The sequence below is a fragment of the Pangasianodon hypophthalmus genome, chromosome 13, assembly GCF_027358585.1.
Source record: "Pangasianodon hypophthalmus isolate fPanHyp1 chromosome 13, fPanHyp1.pri, whole genome shotgun sequence".
NCBI lineage: Eukaryota > Metazoa > Chordata > Actinopteri > Siluriformes > Pangasiidae > Pangasianodon > Pangasianodon hypophthalmus.
Window position 1 is genome coordinate 21,848,962 of NC_069722.1, and position 21,153 is coordinate 21,870,114.

At 36.1% G+C, this 21,153-nt stretch overlaps 5 gene segments (V, D, J or C); all 5 read left to right on the top strand.

Annotated features, from left to right (window-relative positions):
* The first annotated feature begins 1,549 nt into the window (after positions 1-1,549).
* On the top strand, positions 1,550-2,837 carry LOC117598886 (Ig heavy chain V region 914-like). The segment is given in 2 exon segments: positions 1,550-1,605; positions 1,695-2,837. Coding segments are annotated over 2 exon segments (363 nt in total).
* A 4,434-nt stretch (positions 2,838-7,271) lies between these two features.
* On the top strand, positions 7,272-9,038 carry LOC128319809 (Ig heavy chain V region 5A-like). The segment is given in 2 exon segments: positions 7,272-7,384; positions 7,468-9,038. Coding segments are annotated over 2 exon segments (369 nt in total).
* Positions 9,039-9,465, top strand: LOC128319764 (immunoglobulin heavy variable 3-66-like). The segment is given in 2 exon segments: positions 9,039-9,051; positions 9,155-9,465. Coding segments are annotated over 2 exon segments (324 nt in total).
* Positions 9,466-18,487: 9,022 nt separating this feature from the next.
* On the top strand, positions 18,488-19,517 carry LOC117598866 (immunoglobulin heavy variable 2-5-like). The segment is given in 2 exon segments: positions 18,488-18,762; positions 18,846-19,517. Coding segments are annotated over 2 exon segments (369 nt in total).
* Positions 19,518-20,060: 543 nt separating this feature from the next.
* The window catches only part of LOC117598899 (Ig heavy chain V region 914-like), a 37,414-nt gene continuing 36,321 nt past the window's right edge, over positions 20,061-21,153 (top strand). The window contains 1 exon segment of the V gene segment in view: positions 20,061-20,557. Coding sequence covers positions 20,506-20,557 — 52 coding nt within the window.

Genomic DNA, 21,153 nt, shown 5'->3' on the forward strand with positions numbered 1-21,153 from the left:
CGCTGAACTGTCCTGTAACAATAACAGCATGTCCCAAAGTGTTTTATTCCTCTATCACGCTGTTTTGGGAAAAACTACATTTTTAAAATTAATTCAAGACTTGTGTTATAGCAGTATCAACAGTTGGTCCCTCACCAGCCTCTCTCTTTTTCTCTCTCATGAAGTTGCAGCTTATGTTACTGAGAAACCACAAAGCCTTCCATTCTCAAGACTTTCTGAAAACTTAGTTACAGCTTTACCTCTGACTGATACAAAGTCCTGACACTGGAGACTCCTTCCATGAATGCTAAACAAACATCTCTTCATAGAAATTCTCACCATATCAACAGTTACACACATTTTTATTATTCTGTTTATGTGGAGTGCCATACAGTTATAAACCTTGCAGCCAGCACTACTGCCAGAGCTGCTGTTCTAGAAAATGAATCCACACCTTCTGACCAGTCAGAACTGAGAATTCAACAGCACTGTGGTTTAAGAGACTTTAATCATCAGCTCATTCAGTGTGTCTGACGATACAGAACACAACTGTAATAAAATGTAAAGCACAAGGTTTTAAAACAATTTAGGCACACACACACCTCTAGTATGAATGCTGACTGCCCCTTAACCCTAATTTTGGCCTTTTTAAAACATGTTAGATAATACCAATATACACATGCACAGATAAATTACCTCCCTAAATTTAGTATCTAATCCTTGTTCTGAGTTTCTCTATATGTAAAATTTCACTCTGTTGTTGATATAAGAATATCAGAAGTTGGTAAACAGGTTTCTGTCATGGAAAAGATTTGTTCCATTAAAAAGCCACATATTCTCCATAAGATGAATCTCATCCTCCTGTTTTATATATATATTTATATATAATATAGTTTAAATACTAAACTGCATTGAAAATGTGTTTATGTAAGACATCGAACACTGAGACTGTTCTAGTCAAATTCCCCCAGAGGACCAAAGTCCATGATTATTGAATACATATAATTGTATTGACTGTTGAAAATGATTCATTGCATGAAGCTGTAACTTTTCGTTTTCCAGCACGGAAAAAATCTTCAGGATGGAGAGCTTTGCTCTTTGTGGTTTCTAGCGAACAAGCTGCATTTTTTTTATATCAACTTCTGGGTGTTAACTGTAACTCTGCTTCATCCCAACACCCTGTCGTTGCTTGTTTTCCTGTAACAGTGCCTCCTTCTGTGTTTTATTCATTACTTAATGTGGTTTTATTCTAGTGTGTTTGCTTATTCACCTGAAAACCTCACAGTCCTTAAGCTCACTCATTAACAATGTCTTAATCTTCTGATTTGTTAAAACATAATATAAAACAGGACTGATGGATATATTTAAAAATAAACAGGTACTATAGACAATATTATTGTATATTCACAAATTATTATATATTCAAAATTACAGATTAGAGATGTTTTACAGATGGGGAGGTTTTCTCATAGAGATGTTTCCTCTAAGATAAGGAGTGTGTCTATGCAAATGTCCTTCCCTGTTATATATTTAAGCAAAGAAGATCAAGAGCTTTTACTTCTTCTGCTTCAACACACACCATGATCTCTACATCCCTACTGCTGCTGCTGCTGGCAGCCGTACACTGTAAGTGTTTTTCCATTTGACATATAATCCAGTTTTGGTTACTTATAGCTTTTTGCTTTTACTACATTAAAATAACTTTTCTTTAACAGGTGTTCACTGTGTTGAGCTGATCCAGACCGGATCCACAGTGTTAACCCCTGGTCAGTCAATGACTCTGACCTGTAAAGTGTCTGGATATTCAGTAACTGATAGCAGCTACTGTACAGCCTGGATACGACAACCTGCAGGAAAAGCTCTGGAGTGGATCGGAGAAGCATGTGGTAGCGGTAACACTTACAACAGTGAGAAACTGAAAAGCAGGTTTCAGGTTTCCAGAGACACGTCCAGCAGCACAGTAACATTAACAGGGCAGAAGATGCAGACTGAAGACACAGCTGTGTATTACTGCGCTCGTAAACCACAGTGAGACAGATCAACAACATCCCTGTACAAAAACACCCAGTACAGAAAACTTTTTGATCTAAAAACAGTGTACATTAGAACAGAATAATCACAAGTACAACACTTATCTATCCAAGTCTGAGCAAAAAAGACAAATTCACACAATTAACAAGTAGTTTGAAGTTGGTTATTTGTTTGATTAGTTAGTAGTTTAGATTTTAAACCATAATTCTACATCTGTAACATTGCTGCACATTATACACACACAGTGAAGAGTCCAGAACACTCGGAGTTTGGTTTACACATTCAGTCGATGTTCGTTAATCTGCCAAAACAAAAAGATACAGAATGGCTATTAAGTAAGGAATAAAACACATGGGAGCATGCTGTTATTGGAAAATAATCAATGACAGGGTGATGTGATGTGCCTCGACATGAAGCGGAGTTACTCTTACCACCCTTAAGCTGATTATTTTCCTATAACAAGGAAATCAGAATGGAGCATTAAACAGCACTCTGGTATAAACCGTATTTAATTTCTCTCTCACAGAAACATAACTATTATAATCACATCACCAACAAGAATTTTCTATAGCCATTACCTTATCCTTCATAAAAGGTCAAGTTGTGAATTGTGTGATTATGTATGAGAATTAGTTTTTATTAAAAAGCCACGTTTCCTCCATTAGCTGAATCTCCTCCCCATGATTTAAATATGTTCTACATATGTTCATCAATGTTTAATCAGTGGATTCAGGAATAATACAGCATGTTTCCAGCAGTGTGTTGTGTTTAACACACAGTCTGTTCTCATAGTTTGAGGTGCAATATTTGAAATAACTGAAGGAGGCAGCAGAGCTCAACAAATAAAGTGCAACAAACAGAGAATTCACAAACTGCATTCTCATGAGACTCATTCAGTATCACTCATTATCAGACACACATCTGTCATTTTTTGATTTATGATGATTTTTTTTTTACTTTACGTAGATTTACTGCAGATATGCAACATTTTAAAATGCAACAGGAGTGAAAAATTATAATGAGCTAAAAGAACAGAAAAATATACATTATACCCTCCTTTATCCCTCTGTCATCAGCAGGATGATCTGAAACCTCTGCTGGATTTGAGTGTTTCACAGTAACACAGTAGATGATCATGTTGTGTTGAAGGTTTAGTCGCTGTTCCCCTCTGTTACATCATCAGGACTCACATTTATTCCATCATAACGTCATGATGCAAATCCAGAGTGCTGTGTGTCCATGCAGTATTTATGTGCAGCTGAGCTGAGTGGAGCAGTCGAGTCTCATCAACACTCACCATGAAGATCCCACTCTCCTTATTCCTGCTACTAATCAGCCTCATCAGTGACTCCTTCCATAAATGTTAAATATCCCCTTACATCAAACTTCACCAAATCTGTGCTTCATCCACACATAAGTACAGATATCACAGTTAACAAAATTCATGAGTTTCTCTTAGCAGCAGTCTTACTTTTAAGATTTAAAACTAATTAATTCCAATCAGCAAGATTAATAAATGACCTAAATTCATTCTTTCAGTTGTCTTCATTAACTGATTTTTTTTTTTCTGGTGGTGACTTTATCTCTAATAAATATTCAAAACGAAAAGGAGACTTAAAAATTAAACACAACCTATAAAATCTGTTATAGCACAGTGCTGTAGAATTCTCAATACTGATTGGTCAGAAGGTGTGGATTGATTTTCTATAACAGCAGCTCTGACAGTATTTCCAGCTTCAAGGCAAAACACAGGTTTATATTAATGCGCTGATTCTGACATGGTAATGGATCAACTTCATCACACCACCCTGAGTCTGAAACAAACCAAATACAAAACAATAATCAGTGTATAGACACATTTATGCATTAAGAAAATGAAAATAACAAGGCACACACGTTGTTGTAATGTATATTGGTTCAGTTATGTAGGATTTGATCAAATTTCCTCTAAGATAAGGAGTGTGTCTATGCAAATGTCCTTCCCTGTTATATATTTAAGCAATGAAGACCAAGAGCTTTTACTTCTTCTGCTTCAACACACACCATGATCTCTACATCCCTACTGCTGCTGCTGCTGGCAGCCGCACACTGTAAGTGTTTTTCCATTTGACATATAATCCAGTTTTGGTTACTTATAGCTTTTTGCTTTTACAACATTAAAATAACTTTTCTTTAACAGGTGTTCACTGTGTTGAGCTGATCCAGACCGGATCCACAGTATTAACCCCTGGTCAGTCAATGACTCTGACCTGTAAAGTGTCTGGATATTCAGTAACTGATAGCAGCTACTGTACAGCCTGGATCCGACAACCTGCAGGAAAAGCTCTGGAGTGGGTCGGATATATATGTAGTAGCGGTAGCACTGGCTACAGTGAGAAACTGAAAAGCAGGTTTCAGGTTTCCAGAGACACGTCCAGCAACACAGTAACATTAACAGGGCAGAAGATGCAGACTGAAGACACAGCTGTGTATTACTGCGCTCGATATTTACACAGTGAGACAGATCAACAACATCCCTGTACAAAAACACCTCATACAAAACACTATGAGAATTTTTTTAATATATAAATGTTAAAAAAACAGTGCACATTATAAAAGAATGACCAGAAATACAAAAAAGTATCTGTCAAAGTCTGATTGAAAGTCAGTTATTTGTCTGAATACTTTGTGGTGTAGATTTTAATCATTCTGCAACAACACCATAATGCTACATCTCTAACATTACTGCACATTATACACACAGAGTCAAAAGGTTTTGAACAAATAGATTATATGTTTTATGGGATAATGTTACAGACTTGACTTCTTTATTTTCATTTAATAGCTCACCCCAAAGTGGTTTTTTTTGTCCTGTACAACAGAAATTTGCCATGAACTGCAGTATTTTGTTTATTAAATAATGACAAGTCATATTTCATATTTCATAATGTTGAATATCTGCAAAAACAAATTAGTTCTTGTTATCACTTACATTATAACCACTATCATTCATTCATTCCCAGACTGGCCTCTCTTTTTTTTTTACCTCTGACCTTATACTTCATAAGAAAGTTAAATTGTGAGTTGTGTGATCATGTGTGAGAAAGTCTGAGAGAATTCTGTCATGAGTTTAAGAGAGGTACCGATACCGATATCCTCAAGTATAGAAAATAATCACACAAAATTTTGTGTTCTTTTTGTCTATTTCACTAAGAAATTTGACTAAAACATTAACATTTTAAAATAATAGTATTTGATAAAGAGGCTTCTGTTCCATTATAAAGCCACATAATCTCCATAAGAAGAATCTCCTCCTCATTATTTAAATACATTTTAAATACATTCTCCTCCCATCATCAGCAGATAAGCAAATACAAGCGTCAGGGCTGGATATCACTCTATTTATGTGATGTGATGGTCTCTGTTAAACTTTGGAGAACAGAAAAGACCCCAGTACAAACAACACACACCATGTTCTCTACATCTCTACTGCTCCTGCTGGCAGCTGCTTCCTGTGAGTGCTTTATCACATTCATTCATTTACTACAATAACAATAAATGTGCAGCAGATATTGTGTGAGATATCACCATGTGTTTTCCTCCACAGATGTGCATGGTGAGGAACTGACTCAGCCTGCTTCCATGACAGTCCAGCCAGGCCAGAGTCTCTCCATCCCCTGCAAGGTCTCATATTCAGTTACGAGTGATCATACAGGTTGGATCCGACAACCTGCAGGAAAAGCTCTGGAGTGGATTGGACTCATTGATAGCAGTGGGGATGCATTTTACAGTGACAAACTGAAAAATAAGTTCAGCATCTCCAGAGACACTGCTACTAACACAATAACAATTCGAGGACAGAATCTGCAGACTGAAGACACAGCTGTGTATTACTGCGCTCGTGAACCACACAGTGAGACAGATCAACAACATCCCTGTACAAAAACACCCAGTACAGAAAACTCTTAAGGGCAGTGAAACGGTGTACAGTCTCAGTATGTTCAGTGACACTGTTTCATGCGTAGTGTATATTATTACTAACATGCTTAAATATAATCAGAGGATGTAGTAAATAATCCAGAGATCTATTTTTGATTATTGAATCCACACACCATCAAGACTACTGAATACTTCAGGAGAGAAAAAAATAGAGTCACATGAGGGACAGACTGATAGAGGATAGCTGCTATAATGTAAGAGATAACAGAAACTAACTTTTCACAGATGTTCCTCAATATTAAATGTACATATTTAATGGATAAAAATATACAACATATGTGTTGTTGTTAATTAATAAATAAATGAATTGAATTCATTAAATTTAAAAATATTAATCATTGGCAAATTGATGTGGAATAAGAGGAATAAAACACACATGCTTTTATATTGTTAAAATATTCACCTTGGGCGTGACAGCAGTAACTCTGCTTCATCTCACCACCCCATCACTGATTATTTTTCTGTAACTGCACACTCTGTTGTGTTTTATTCCTTACCTAATGTGCTTATATTCTAGTGTGATTTCTTAATATAAGTTCACCTGAAAACATGTAATAGCTGTGTATTCCTGCACTCGTTACCCACACAGTGAGACACATCAACAACATCCCTGTACAAAACACCTTGTACAAAGTCCTATTTGAACTTCTGAATGAAAAAATGTGGACATTATAACAGAATGATCACAAGCACAACAGTTTCCCATCCTCGTTTAAATTCAGTTATTTGTTTCAATAATTTTTACTACAGATTTTAAGCAGTTTGCCAACAAAACCATAATCTCCAACGTTGCTACACATTCTACACACACAGTCAAAAGTCTACTGCTGGATTTTATGTTTTATGGTGTGATTTTACCAACTTAAAGTTGATTTTCTTTCTATAACAGCTCATCCTGATGTGTTTTATTCCTCTTATACCTCAGCAGTGTGCTGACAATTACAATGCTTTACTTGTTTAATTCTCTAGAGTGCAGCTGATACAGAGCTGATAATGACATAAAGGATTGTTTTTCTAATTAATATTATTTTTATGTATTATTACAAGATTCAGTTTTATTTTCACTATAAACAATAAGAAGTAATAATTATTTATTTATGTGAATATAAAATGCTTGCATTATTTAACACATAACATTTATATTGTTAGTAATAATATATAATTAAATTATTTACCACATTAAATTGATATAAAATAGAGACAAAATGGGAAGAGACTGATTAACAGCTGCAGAGCTGCACTCAACACAGCTTCTCTGTAATATTTATGCAAATCTCCATCTCCTCTTGTAATATTAGCACCGTGCTTATCTAGAGAGGAAGCGCTTCTCATTAGTCCTCCTTCAACACAAACATGTTTGCTTCAGCTCCACTGCTGCTGCTGGCTCTCGCCCCCTGTGAGTGTTTGGATTTAAGCTTTATTAGTTCATCTGATCCTTTCAGTTCAACATGTCAACCTTTTCTTTTTCTCTTTTCACAGATGTGTTCTGTGCTACTGAGCTCATCCAGCCAGACTCAGTGCTTATAAAGCCAGGAGAGACTTTAACCATCACCTGTAGAGTGTCTGGAGCTTCTATCACTGATAGCAGCAGCCACCATGGAACAGCTTGGATTCGACAACCTGCAGGAAAAGCTCTGGAATGGATCAATGTCATTTATTATGATGGGGATATTTACAAGAAAGATTCACTTAAAAACAAGTTTGTCATCTCTCGAGACACTTCCAGTAACACCGTGACCTTACGGGGACAGAAGATGCAGACTGAAGACACAGCTGTGTATTACTGCGCTCGTGATGCACACTGACACAACAAGCTGCAGCGCTGCACAAAAACATCATCTTCATCACAATTCAGTTCTGTATTTAAATAATAAGCACATTTAACTGATTAACTAATCCCCACATTACAGACACTTCAACCCACACATTTAGATCATTTAATCATTTAACAAAAACTAATACAAAAGTTTACTCAGTTCATAGTTAATAAGAATATATTATTTATCTTTTTAAATGAAATGCATCTGAAAGCCCAGTTAATATTCCACTTGCTTCACATGTTTGAAAGCAGTTTTTGACTTCATATAATTATCTACTGTAGGAAAATAAATAACTTTAAGTGGGAACAATAACACCACTTCAAGTGACACAGCATCCAACCACCCTGCCCTTGATTATTTTCCTATAACAGCATGCCCCCAAGTGGTTTATTCCTTACTGAATCTGTCACTGAGCTCCTCTGCTTCTGTGCTATTTGTGATAAAGGTCCAAGTGTTCATGTATTTTATCAGAAATATGCAACAGCAGTTTATTATGAATATAGGACCTAGTTACTGTTGTTTTATGGCTTGAGAGGGCAGTCTGTGTAAACTAAACCATCTCTAACTGCTCATTAATACACATTCAGCTTCTCTCTCCTCACAGACTGCAATGATTCACCATCATCTCACTCACATTAAACAACTGAAAGATAATCGCTCTTTGTTGAAAACATTATCATAGTATTATTGTATTTTTCATTACACTTCTCTGCATAGGGAATAATAAATAACTCTAAATACTTAAAATTATATCCTTATTCACGAAGCTTTAAGAACAGAAAAGTGATTGGCATGAGCTTCTGACTGAAAGAGTCAGTGATGATTGTGACCTGCATTATTTCTGGAACTACATTCAGTTTCTATTCGATACAGTTTCTGAAATGTTTGTGTTGTTCAGTGATTATTCATCAGAAAACTTCAGGTTCTTACACAGTGATGTACTAAAAGGACATGATATCTAATGAGTAAAGAGCAGTTATGGACTTGACAGCATGAAACACAGCTGCAGTCTTACAGTGAGCTTTTTCTCTTCATGGCTATTCCTCTGGGAATCGTTTTATGTCTCTAGTGGGCGTGCCATGCAAACCAAATCCTGTGTTTGAACCATTTATGCTGATATACATTCAGCTCAACAACATACCAGCAGTTTGTGTTCATTTACAGCAACAGTGATCATTTTAATTCTTTGAGATGGGACTAGGCAGAGTTTTGAGTTACTTTGCTCTAGCAATGCTCATTCAATGTTAGTATTATTATTTATTTCTTATTTAAAAAAAAAAACTTCTTTCATTCACTCTTTTTTTTTTTTTACTTAACAACTATCTTTGTGTATTCTTCTGTTTCAGATTCCTGCAGTCAGACACTGATCGAGTCTGATTCAGTCATCATCAAACCTGATCAGTCTCATAAACTGACCTGCACAGCATCTGGATTGGACGTTAGTGGCTATTACATGGCTTGGATCAGACAGGCTCCTGGAAAAGGACTAGAATTTGTTGCAGCAATGTACTCTAGCAGTTACATATATTACTCCAGTGCAGTTAAAGGCCGCTTCACCATCTCCAGAGACGACAGTAAGCTGCAGGTGTATCTGCACATGAACAGCGTGAGGACAGAAGACACAGCTGTGTATTACTGCGCCCGACACACACAGTGATACTTCTCCTTAGACATCAGTACAAAAACACATGCTTGCTATAGTCACATGACAAGCTCACATTTTCATAAGCAGTGTATTCATGGAGCTCAAAGAACCAAAATGTTTTGACTTTTACTGCATGTGGCTTATTGTGAACATTGTCTGGACATTTATGCTGGTATAAGATTACTTAGGTCAGAGTCAGTTCTGAATATATATATATATATATGGTACAGAGGGTAATGTTGCCACCTCACAGCTTCAGGGCCCTCGGTTTGATCCTGGTCATACAAAAGCGCTCCACATTATAATTCTTACTTTTTTTACTTAGTATTTTAGTTCTATTTGAGTTTTTTTCAACAAGTTGCTTTAAAATCACTTCTTTTAGATCTGAGTATTTTGAAAACTGGACCTTTGTGCCTCTAGAGGGCAGTCTGTGCAAACTCAACCATCTCAGTCTGTTGCTATCTGCACTTTTAGGCCCCGTCTCTTTTCACAGGCTGCTATGACTACATCCAGCACCATGACTCTCGGATTAAACTCCAGGAAGATAATTGCTTGTTGTTGCTTATATCATTACTTTTGCAGAGTCTTGTGAGACAAAATATAATTAAATAAATGCAATGCTATTCCTTTTTATCTTCATTCTACATTTATTCTTTATCCAATCAGAATGAGTCAGAGATGATGTGTGGTCTACATTATTTCTGTAACCATATTAATTAATCAAAAAACATTAATGTCTTTCTGTATAGTTCTGTGCTGTAGAAGCAGATATGGTAATGGGGCAAAATAGCTCCTAAAGGCTTAATTGTAAAACACAGCTCGAGTCTTGCAATAAACATTTGCCCTTTAACGGCTATTTCTGTAATGTTTTTATATCTCTATTTCTAATGCAGATTAAGTGTCATGTTTAAACCACATATGCTGATATATTCAGGAAATGAATTCATTTAGAGAAGGTGTTATTTTTATTCCTTGAGATGCATCTGAGGAGAGTTTTGAGCTGATGTTGCTGCATCACTGAGCATTCATTTTTGGTTTCACTCTTTATTAAATTTATTCTAAACATAAAAATGTGCTTTTATAGAAGTATATATATTTATATTTATAAAAGAATAAGATCTGTCTCTGAATGTTATTGCATTTCAGATTCATGCAGTCAGACAATGATTGAATCAGATACAGTGACCATCAAAGCTGGTGAATCACACACCCTGACCTGTACAGCCTCTGGATTTGATTTTAGTAGCTCTTGGATGGCTTGGGTCAGACATGTGCCTGGAAAAGGGCTGGAATTAATGGCTGCTTCACCATCTTCAGAGACAACAGTAAGATGCAGGAGTATCTGCACATGAACAGAGTGAGGACAGAAGACACTGCAGTGTATTACAGCGCTAGAGAAGCACAGAGACACATGAGGTTGCAGAGCTGTACACAAACCCCTTCATAATATGGAAGCATATCTTTTTTTTTTTTTAGGATCCTAGTCACTATAGAACATATTTATAAGGAAAACCTTTTTCCAAATATTAAAAGTAGAAAGACACTCCACATGACAGCTTTCTCTAATATATTAAACAAAAAGCATTTATCTGTTAGTAACACAGTGTGGGAGAACTCAGTTACCCAGAATTCTCCAGGCTGATTAACTTGGATTGCCTGCAGCTGCCAGGCAGGTTACTTAAGGCCAGCCTTGAACACAGCCCTTTGTCACACCTTTGTAGAGGGGTGACTGGTATGGTATGTCAGGGCTTTGCTAGAGGAAAAGAAAAAAAGAAACAGAAGATAAGAATAAAAGAGGATTAGAAAAAAAGACTGAAAAGAAAGAAAGAAAATGGAGGAAAGAAGGGACAAGAGAGGTTTAAGGCATGGCCAAGAAAAGAGAATGAAACTAAGACAAAGATACAAAATACAATTGAAAAGTGCACAAAACACACCCAGACCCTTCCCTAAACCTTCATCTTATCTATATATAAACTCTGCTTGCCCATTTATCTCTAAGCAAGCAGGGGTTTTTCACTCTGCAACTGGTTCCACACTGAACTGTCCTGTAACAATAACAGCATGTCCCACAGTGTTTTATTCCTCTATCACGCTGTTTTGGGAAAAACTACATTTTTTAAATTAATTCAAGACTTGTGTTATAGCAGTATCAACAGTTGGTCCCTCACCAGCCTCTCTCTTTTTCTCTCTCATGAAGTTGCAGCTTATGTTACTGAGAAACCACAAAGCCTTCCATTCTCAAGACTTTCTGAAAACTTAGTTACAGCTTTACCTCTGACTGATACAAAGTCCTGACACTGGAGACTCCTTCCATGAATGCTAAACAAACATCTCTTCATAGAAACTCTCACCATATCAACAGTTACACACATTTTTATGAATCTGTTTATGTGGAGTGCCATACAGTTATAAACCTTGCAGCCAGCACGACTGCCAGAGCTGCTGTTCTAGAAAATGAATCCACACCTTCTGACCAATCAGAACTGAGAATTCAACAGCACTGTGGTTTAAGAGACTTTAATCATCAGCTCATTCAGTGTGTCTGACGGTACAGAACACAACTGTAATAAAATGTAAAGCACAAGGTTTTAAAACAATTTAGGCACACACACACCTCTAGTATGAATGCTGACTGCCCCTTAACCCTAATTTTGGCCTTTTTAAAACATGTTAGATAATACCAATATACACATGCACAGATAAATTACTTCCCTAAATTTAGTATCTAATCCTTGTTCTGAGTTTCTCTATATGTAAAATTTCACTCTGTTATTGATATAAGAATATCAGAAGTTGGTAAACAGGTTTCTGTCATGGAAAAGATTTGTTGCATTAAAAAGCCACATATTCTCCATAAGATGAATCTCAACCTCATGTTTTAAATATATTTTAAATACTAAAATGCATTGAAAATGTGTTTATGTAAGACATCGAACACTGAGACTGTTCTAGTCAAATTCCCCCAGAGGACCAAAGTCCATGATTATTGAATACATATAATTGTATTGACTGTTGAAAATGATTCATTGCATGAAGCTGTAACTTTTCGTTTTCCAGCATGGAAAAAATCTTCAGGATGGAGAGCTTTGCTCTCTGAGGTTTCTCATGAACAAGCTGAATTTTTTTATATCAACTTCTGGGTGTTAACTGTAACTCTGCTTCATCCCAACACCCTGTCGTTGCTTGTTTTCCTGTAACAGTGCCTCCTTCTGTGTTTTATTCTAGTGTGTTTGCTTATTCACCTGAAAACACCTTACAGTCCTTAAGCTCATTAACAATGTCTTAAACTTCTGATTTGTTAAAAAATAAAATAAAACAGGACAGATAGATATATTTAAAAATAAACAGGTACAATAGACAATGTCATAAATTATTATATATTTAAAATGACAGTTTAGAGATGTTTTACAGATGGGGAGATTATCTCATAGAGACGTTTCCTCTAAGATAAGGAGTGTGTCTATGCAAATGTCCTTCCCTGTTAGATATTTAAGCAATTAAGACCAAGAGCTTTTACTTCTTCTGCTTCAACACACACCATGATCTCTACATCCCTACTGCTGCTGCTGCTGGCAGCCGTACACTGTAAGTGTTTTTCCATTTGACATATAATCCAGTTTTGGTTACTTATAGCTTTTTGCTTTTACAACATTAAAATAACTTTTCTTTAACAGGTGTTCACTGTGTTGAGCTGATCCAGACCGGATCCACAGTATTAACCCCTGGTCAGTCAATGACTCTGACCTGTAAAGTATCTGGATATTCATTAACTGATAGCAGCTACTGTACACACTGGATCCGACAACCTGCAGGAAAAGCTCTGGAGTGGATCGGACGTATATGTGGTGATGGTAGCACTATATACAGTGAGAAACTGAAAAGCAGGTTTCAGGTTTCCAGAGACACGTCCAGCAGCACAGTAACATTAACAGGGCAGAAGATGCAGACTGAAGACACAGCTGTGTATTACTGCGCTCGTCAAACACACAGTGAGACAGATCAACAACATCCCTGTACAAAAACACCCAGTACAGAAATCTATTTACATCACTAAAAGCAAAAATACAGTATTGCATCTTTCTGATGTGAATTGTCATGTTTCTCCATAAACAGTGGACAAAACCCTGACTGAACAGTGCTTATCATGTTTTAAAACTGTGTGGTTATTTTATTTTACAGAAAAATAATTATAGTTCACAGATTTCATATACAGTCACATTTTTACCACTGCGTTTGTTAACCTGGATCCTTACACCACATGAGTTTTGCAAATCCTAGCCCAGATTACGAAGGAAATATAAACATTTCTAACTGTCTTGAAATATATTTATGGTTTCTTAAACCTGAGGTGTAAAAGTTTGTTATAGACGGAAAAACCTGATTTTGGTCAAAACTAATTTTTTTTTGCCCCAGAATTCTGCTTCACCTGCCTCTGATGAGTTTTCCCTGACCACCGCACACATACATTTTCATTTTCATCACATCCAATGTAGCACAAATAATAAATGAGAAAAGTATAATCAAAATGGATGAAAAAAATGTTTTAAACATTCTGGGTTAACATTTGAGCAGTAGTGAAAATTATTTCCCATTTTTACAAACAGTTGAATTTAGAAAGTTTACTCAACCTTTGGACTTGTAGTGTATACTGTATATTTAGCCTGCACCCACATTATTAATGTATGAACATTATGCTTTTCTTTAAGCTTTAAGGCCTGTGAGGGGCGCTCTTTCTCTATTCACACAACATCTACCCAACATGCTGAGGTTCAAAGGACTGAGAGAGTGTAATAAATATGAGAACATGTTCTCCTGGGATTTCCATCAAAGTCATAAGCTCTAACTACAACACTGTTATGAAGCTAAGACATTACAGATCTATTATATCAGCGTCTCATTAAACCAGGCTGCATAATCCACAGTGTTTGATGAATTAGTAAGTAAATAGTAAGTAACTCTTATATTTTGTGAGTGTGTACATGGTTTTACATTTGCAGGAAATGCCTCATGCCTTTAAGCCTGCTGTGCCTTTATGAAAGCCTAAACACTGTCATGCAAATCAAACCCCTTATAAAATATTAGAGGTGTTCTCAGGAGAAGGGAGGTTCTGGGTTCAGGTTCCACTCAAACCATGTTCTCTACATTTCTACTCCTGCTGTTAACAGCTGCATCTGGTAAGTATGTGGAGAATTTTGGAGACATACAGATAATTGTGTACATATTTCCTTTTGAAAGAATGCAGCTGAATAACTGCTTGATTGTTGTTCACAGGAATTAAATGTATTGAACTGGTTCAGCCTGCAGTCATGGTGGTTAAGCCTGGAGAATCATTTTCAGTCCCCTGTAAGATCACTGGCTACTCAGCCACAAGTTCCTGTACTAACTGGATACGACATGCATCAGGAAAGGAGTTGGAATGGATCGGCTGGTACTGCAGCTCCAGTGATACTGGCAGCAAAGATTCACTAAAGAACAAGATCCATTTCTCAGCCGAGGCCTCCAGCAACACTGTGATTTTACACGGGCAAAACTTTCAGACTGAGGACACAGCTGTGTATTACTGCGCTCGTAATCCACAGTGAAACAGATCAACAAAGACCCTGTACAAAAACACCCAGTACAGAAGACTGTAACAGGCAGAAACAATGTTTTATCTCTGTTTTAACTTCTAAGTTTCTGAGAAGTGTGCGAAGACGACGTGAACTAGCTTACAGTCAGTTGATTTGATGAGATTGTAGTGTTCATTTTTAAACAACAATTAGAATTAGAAATAGTTTTTTAAATCTACTAAATAAACCATGACATCTCTACTTCATATAACTGTCCTGTAGTCCACTGAGTCATTGTTCCTTGTCCAGTGGGATCAGCTTTTACATCATTGTAGGAAATGATAGATTGGTATATTGTTAAGCTTTTCACTTTTAAACCTTTTCAGTTTAGTAAAGTCAAGGTTTTGTCTTAATTTGTGTTGACAAATATAATTAACATTTTTTTTATTTGCTGTGAATATTGAGGAGGAGTTCTGAATGTGATTTTATTGGACTTCATAATGTTGAATTCTTCATGTGTCTCCTGTAATGTCTGTAATGTGCAAAGTCTCAGTTTGTTCACTGTCACTGTTTTATACATAAGAAAATTGCTGCTTTTCTAAGCAGTTTAGTAGATTTTGAATTTGAATTCAAGCAGTTTTTGTCCCCTGTCATATTTAGCTGTGTTTTGCTCACTATATTTTTGGTGGTGTGATTTAGCACGAAACAAAACGGAGTCACTGTTTCCTCCCTGAAGTTGATCATTTTGACATTACAGTATACCCTGAAATGTTTTATTCCTCTAATACCATAGTCCTTTTTCAACAGTAATATTTTCTTAGTAATAAAAAAAAATTAAATGGCATTATTTCATAACAATCCTGTTATATGCACACACAATAGATCCACACTATATGTAATTAAAATCATGCTCCACCTAATTTTGTGTCAGTGTCAGTATTGGATTAATTATCTACAAATATTAGTGTAGGTATGATTTTTATGCAAACAATTTCTTAGCAGATTAGGAAAAGATTAATTGATTTATTTCATTTCATATTACATCACACCACACAAGTCTTTTATTCCTTGCATAACATGACTATTAACATGCCCTACTTATCATTTGTACTTACACACAGTTCATTTGTTGGTTAATCAGCAGAAGAAAAACTCCAGTCATTGGTTATGTTACTGGTAGCAGCTGAATGTAAAACACCATGTTAGGTGAATTATAGCATGAACATTATGTGAAGGTATGTTTACAACTCCAAAGAGAATGCTCCACATGTAATATCTTGTTAGTTGGGACTATAATGTTCTGAAAAGGGACTTTTGTCAAGGAAAAGAGAATTAATTTCCCATTATAAAGACACAGATCCTCAATAAGATGAATCTCCACCTCATGATTTAAATACATTTTAAATACGTTCTCCTCCCATCATCAGTAGATAAGCAAATACATGCGTCAGGGCTGGATATCACTCTATTTATGTGATGTGATGGTCTCTGTTAAACTTTGGAGAACAGAGAAGACCCCAGTACAAACAACACACACCATGTTCTCTACATCTCTACTGCTCCTGCTGGCAGCTGCTTCCTGTGAGTGCTTTATCAAATTCATTCATTTACTACAATAACAATAAATGTGCAGCAGATATTGTGTGAGATATCACCATGTGTTTTCCTCCACAGATGTGCATGGTGTGGAACTGACTCAGCCTGCTTCCATGACAGTCCAGCCAGGCCAGAGTCTCTCCATCACCTGCAAGGTTTCATATTCAGTTACGAGTCAGAATACAGCTTGGATCCGACAACCTGCAGGAAAAGCTCTGGAGTGGATTGGACTCATCAGTAATGGTGGGAGTACATATTACAGTGACAAACTGAAAAACAAGTTCAGCATCTCCAGAGACACTGCTACTAACACAATAACAATTCGAGGACAGAATCTGCAAACTGAAGACACAGCTGTGTATTACTGCGCTCGAGATCTACACAGTGAGACAGATCAACAACATCCCTGTACAAAAACACCCAGTACAGAAAACTCTTAAGGGCAGTGAAACGGTGTACAGTCTCAGTATGTTCAGTGACACTGTTTCATGCGTAGTGTATATTATTACTAACATGCTTAAAAACAATCAGAGGATACACATATATAATTTTTTTTTTCTGTCATGAAGAAATGAATGAATGGTGAGAGAAAAAGTAATGCAGTCATTTGTAAATCTCTAAATAAAAAGTGTATCTTATAGTGCATTTGTTAGTCAAATTCCCACAGAAGACCAAAAAGAAAAACAAAATTACTAACATTTACAAAACCATTGCTGGCTGTTGAAGACTTCCAATCAGTGATTATTGAATCCATACACCATCAAGACTACTGAATACTTCAAGAGAGAGAAAAATAGAGTCACATGAGGGACAGACTGATAGAGGATAGCTGCTATAATGTAAGAGATAACAGAAATGAACTTGTTTCACAGATGTTCCTCAATATTAAATGTACATATTTAATGGATAAATAGATACAACATATGTGTTATTGTTAATTAATAAATACATTAATTGAAATTGATTAATTTTAAAAAAATTAATCTTTAGCAAATTGATGTGGAATAAGAGGAATAAAACACACATGCTTTTATATTGTTAAAATATTCACCTTGGGCGTGACAGCAGTAACTCTGCTTCATCTCACCACCCCATCACTGATTATTTTTCTGTAACTGCACACTCTGTTGTGTTTTATTCCTTACCTAATGTGCTTATATTCTAGTGTGATTTCTTAATATAAGTTCACCTGAAAACATGTAATAGCTGTGTATTACTGCACTCGTTACCCACACAGTGAGACACATCAACAACATCCCTGTACAAAACACCTTGTACAAAGTCCTATTTGAACTTCTGAATGAAAAAATGTGGACATTATAACAGAATGATCACAAGCACAACAGTTTCCCATCCTCGTTTAAATTCAGTTATTTGTTTCAATAATTTTCACTAAAGATTTTAAGCAGTTTGCCAACAAAACCATAATCTCCAACGTTGCTACACATTCTACACACACAGTCAAAAGTCTGCTACTGGATTTTATGTTTTATGGTGTGATTTTACCAACTTAAAGTTGATTTTTTTTCTATAACAGCTGATCCTGATGTGTTTTATTCCGCTTATACCTCAGCAGTGTGCTGACAGTTACAATGCTTTATTGTTTTATTGAATGACACATCATACATTTTATCCATTAACAATTACATTCATTATTGTGGAGCATTCAGAAGATAAGTTCCTACTCAAGAAATTTCTATGCATGAGAATAATCTCTGACTTCATGTAATTCTCTAGAGTGCAGCTGATACAGAGCTGATAATGACATAAAGGATTGTTTTTCTAATTAATATTATTTTTATGTATTATTACAAGATTCGGTTTTATTTTTACTATAAACAATAAGAAGTAATAATTCTTTATTTATGCGAATATAAAATGCTTACATTATTTAACACAACATTCATATTGTTAGTGATAATAAATAATTAAATTATTTACCACATTAATTTGATATTAAATAGAGACAAAATGGGAAGAGACTGTGATTAACAGCTGCAGAGCTGCACTCAACACAGCTTCTCTGTAATATTTATGCAAATCTCCATCTCCTCTTGTAATATTAGCACCGTGCTTATCTAGAGAGGAAGCGCTTCTCATTAGTCCTCCTTCAACACAAACATGTTTGCTTCAGCTCCACTGCTGCTGCTGGCTCTCGCCCCCTGTGAGTGTTTGGATTTAAGCTTTATTAGTTCATCTGATCCTTTCAGTTCAACATGTCAACCTTTTCTTTTTCTCTTTTCACAGATGTGTTCTGTGCTACTGAGCTCATCCAGCCAGACTCAGTGCTTATAAAGCCAGGAGAGACTTTAACCATCACCTGTAGAGTGTCTGGAGCTTCTATCACTGATAGCAGCAGCCACCATGGAACAGCTTGGATTCGACAACCTGCAGGAAAAGCTCTGGAATGGATCAATTTAATTTACTATGATGGGGATATTGCTAAGAAAGAATCACTTAAAAACAAGTTTGTCGTCTCTCGAGACACTTCCAGTAACACCGTGACCTTACGGGGACAGAACATGCAGACTGAAGACACAGCTGTGTATTACTGCGCTCGAAGACCACACTGACACAACAAGCTGCAGCGCTGCACAAAAACATCATCTTCATCACAATTCAGTTCTGTATTTAAATAATAAGCACATTTAACTGATTAACTAATCCCCACATTACAGACACTTCAACCCAAACATTTAGATCATTTAATCATTTAACAAAAACTAATACAAAAGTTTACTCAGTTCATAGTTATTCAGAATATATTATTTATCTTTTTAAATGAAATGCATCTGAAAGCCCAGTTAATATTCCACTTGCTTCACATGTTTGAAAGCAGTTTTTGACTTCATATAATTTAATTCATATGGTACTCACAATAATAGACATGAAAAAATAAAAAGTTCTCTCAATGACTAATTCCTGATGTTGGTTTAATACACAACACATAAGAGAGAGGTATTAGAGGAATAAAACACTTCAGCACATGCTACTGTAGGAATATAATTAACTTTAAGTGAGAATAATAACACCGCTTCAAGTGACGCTGCATCCCACCACCCTGTCCTTTATTATTTTCCTATAACAGCATGCCCCCAAGTGGTTTATTCCTTACTGAATCTGTCACTGAGCTCCTCTGCTTCTGTGCTATTTGTGGTAAAGGTCCAAGTGTTCATGTATTTTATCAGAAATATGCAACAGCAGTTTATTATGAATATAGGACCTAGTTACTGTTGTTTTATGGCTTGAGAGGGCAGTCTGTGTAAACTAAACCATCTCTAACTGCTCATTAATACACATTCAGCTTCTCTCTCCTCACAGACTGCAATGATTCACCATCATCTCACTCACATTAAACAACTGAAAGATAATCGCTCTTTGCTGCTAACATTATCATAGTATTATTGTATTTTTCATTACGCTTCTCTGCAAAGAATAATAAATAACTCTAAATACATTAAATTATATCCTCATTCACGAAGCTTTAAGAACAGACAAGTGGTTGGCATGAGCTTCTGACTGAATGAGTCAGTGATGTTTTGTGTCCTGCATTATTTCTGGAACTACATTCAGTTTCTATTCGATACAGTTTCTGAAACGTCTGTGTTGTTCAGTGATTATTCATCAGAAAACTTCAGGTTCTTACACAGTGATGTACTAAAAGAACATGATATCTAATGAGTAAAGAGCAGTTATGGGCTTGACAGCATGAAACACAGCTGGAGTCTTACAGTGAGCTTTTTCTCTTCATGGCTATTCCTCTGGGAATCGTTTTATGTCTCTAGTGGGCGTGCCATGCAAACCAAATCCTGTGTTTGAACCATTTATGCTGATATACATTCAGCTAAACAACACACCAGCAGTTTGTGTTCATTTACAGCAACAGTGATCATTTTAATTCTTTGAGATGGGACTAGGCAGAGTTTTGAGTTACTTTACTCTAGCAATCTTCATTCAATGTTAGTATTATTATTTATTTCATATTTTTTTTTAAAAATTCTTTATTTCATTCATTCATTCTTTTTTTTTTTTTTTGCTTTAACACCTATCTTTGTGTATTCTTCTGTTTCAGATTCCTGCAGTCAGACACTGATCGAGTCAGAATCAGTCATCATCAAACCTGATCAGTCTCATAAACTGACCTGCACAGCATCTGGATTGGACTTTAGTAGCTACTGGATGGCTTGGATCAGACAGGCTCCTGGAAAGGGACTAGAATTTGTTGCAAATATAAGATATGACAGTGGTAGCATGTACTACTCCAGTGCAGTTAAAGGCCGCTTTACCATCTCCAGAGACAACAGTAAGCTGCAGGTGTATCTGCACATGAACAGCGTGAGGACAGAAGACACAGCTGTGTATTACTGCGCCCGACACACACAGTGATACTTCTCCTTAGACATCAGTACAAAAACCATGACAAGCTCACATTTTCATAAGCAGTGTATTCATGGAGCTCAAAGAACCAAAATGTTTTGACTTTTACTGCATGTGGCTTATTGTGAACATTGTCTGGACATTTATGCTGGTATAAGATTACTTAGGTCAGAGTCAG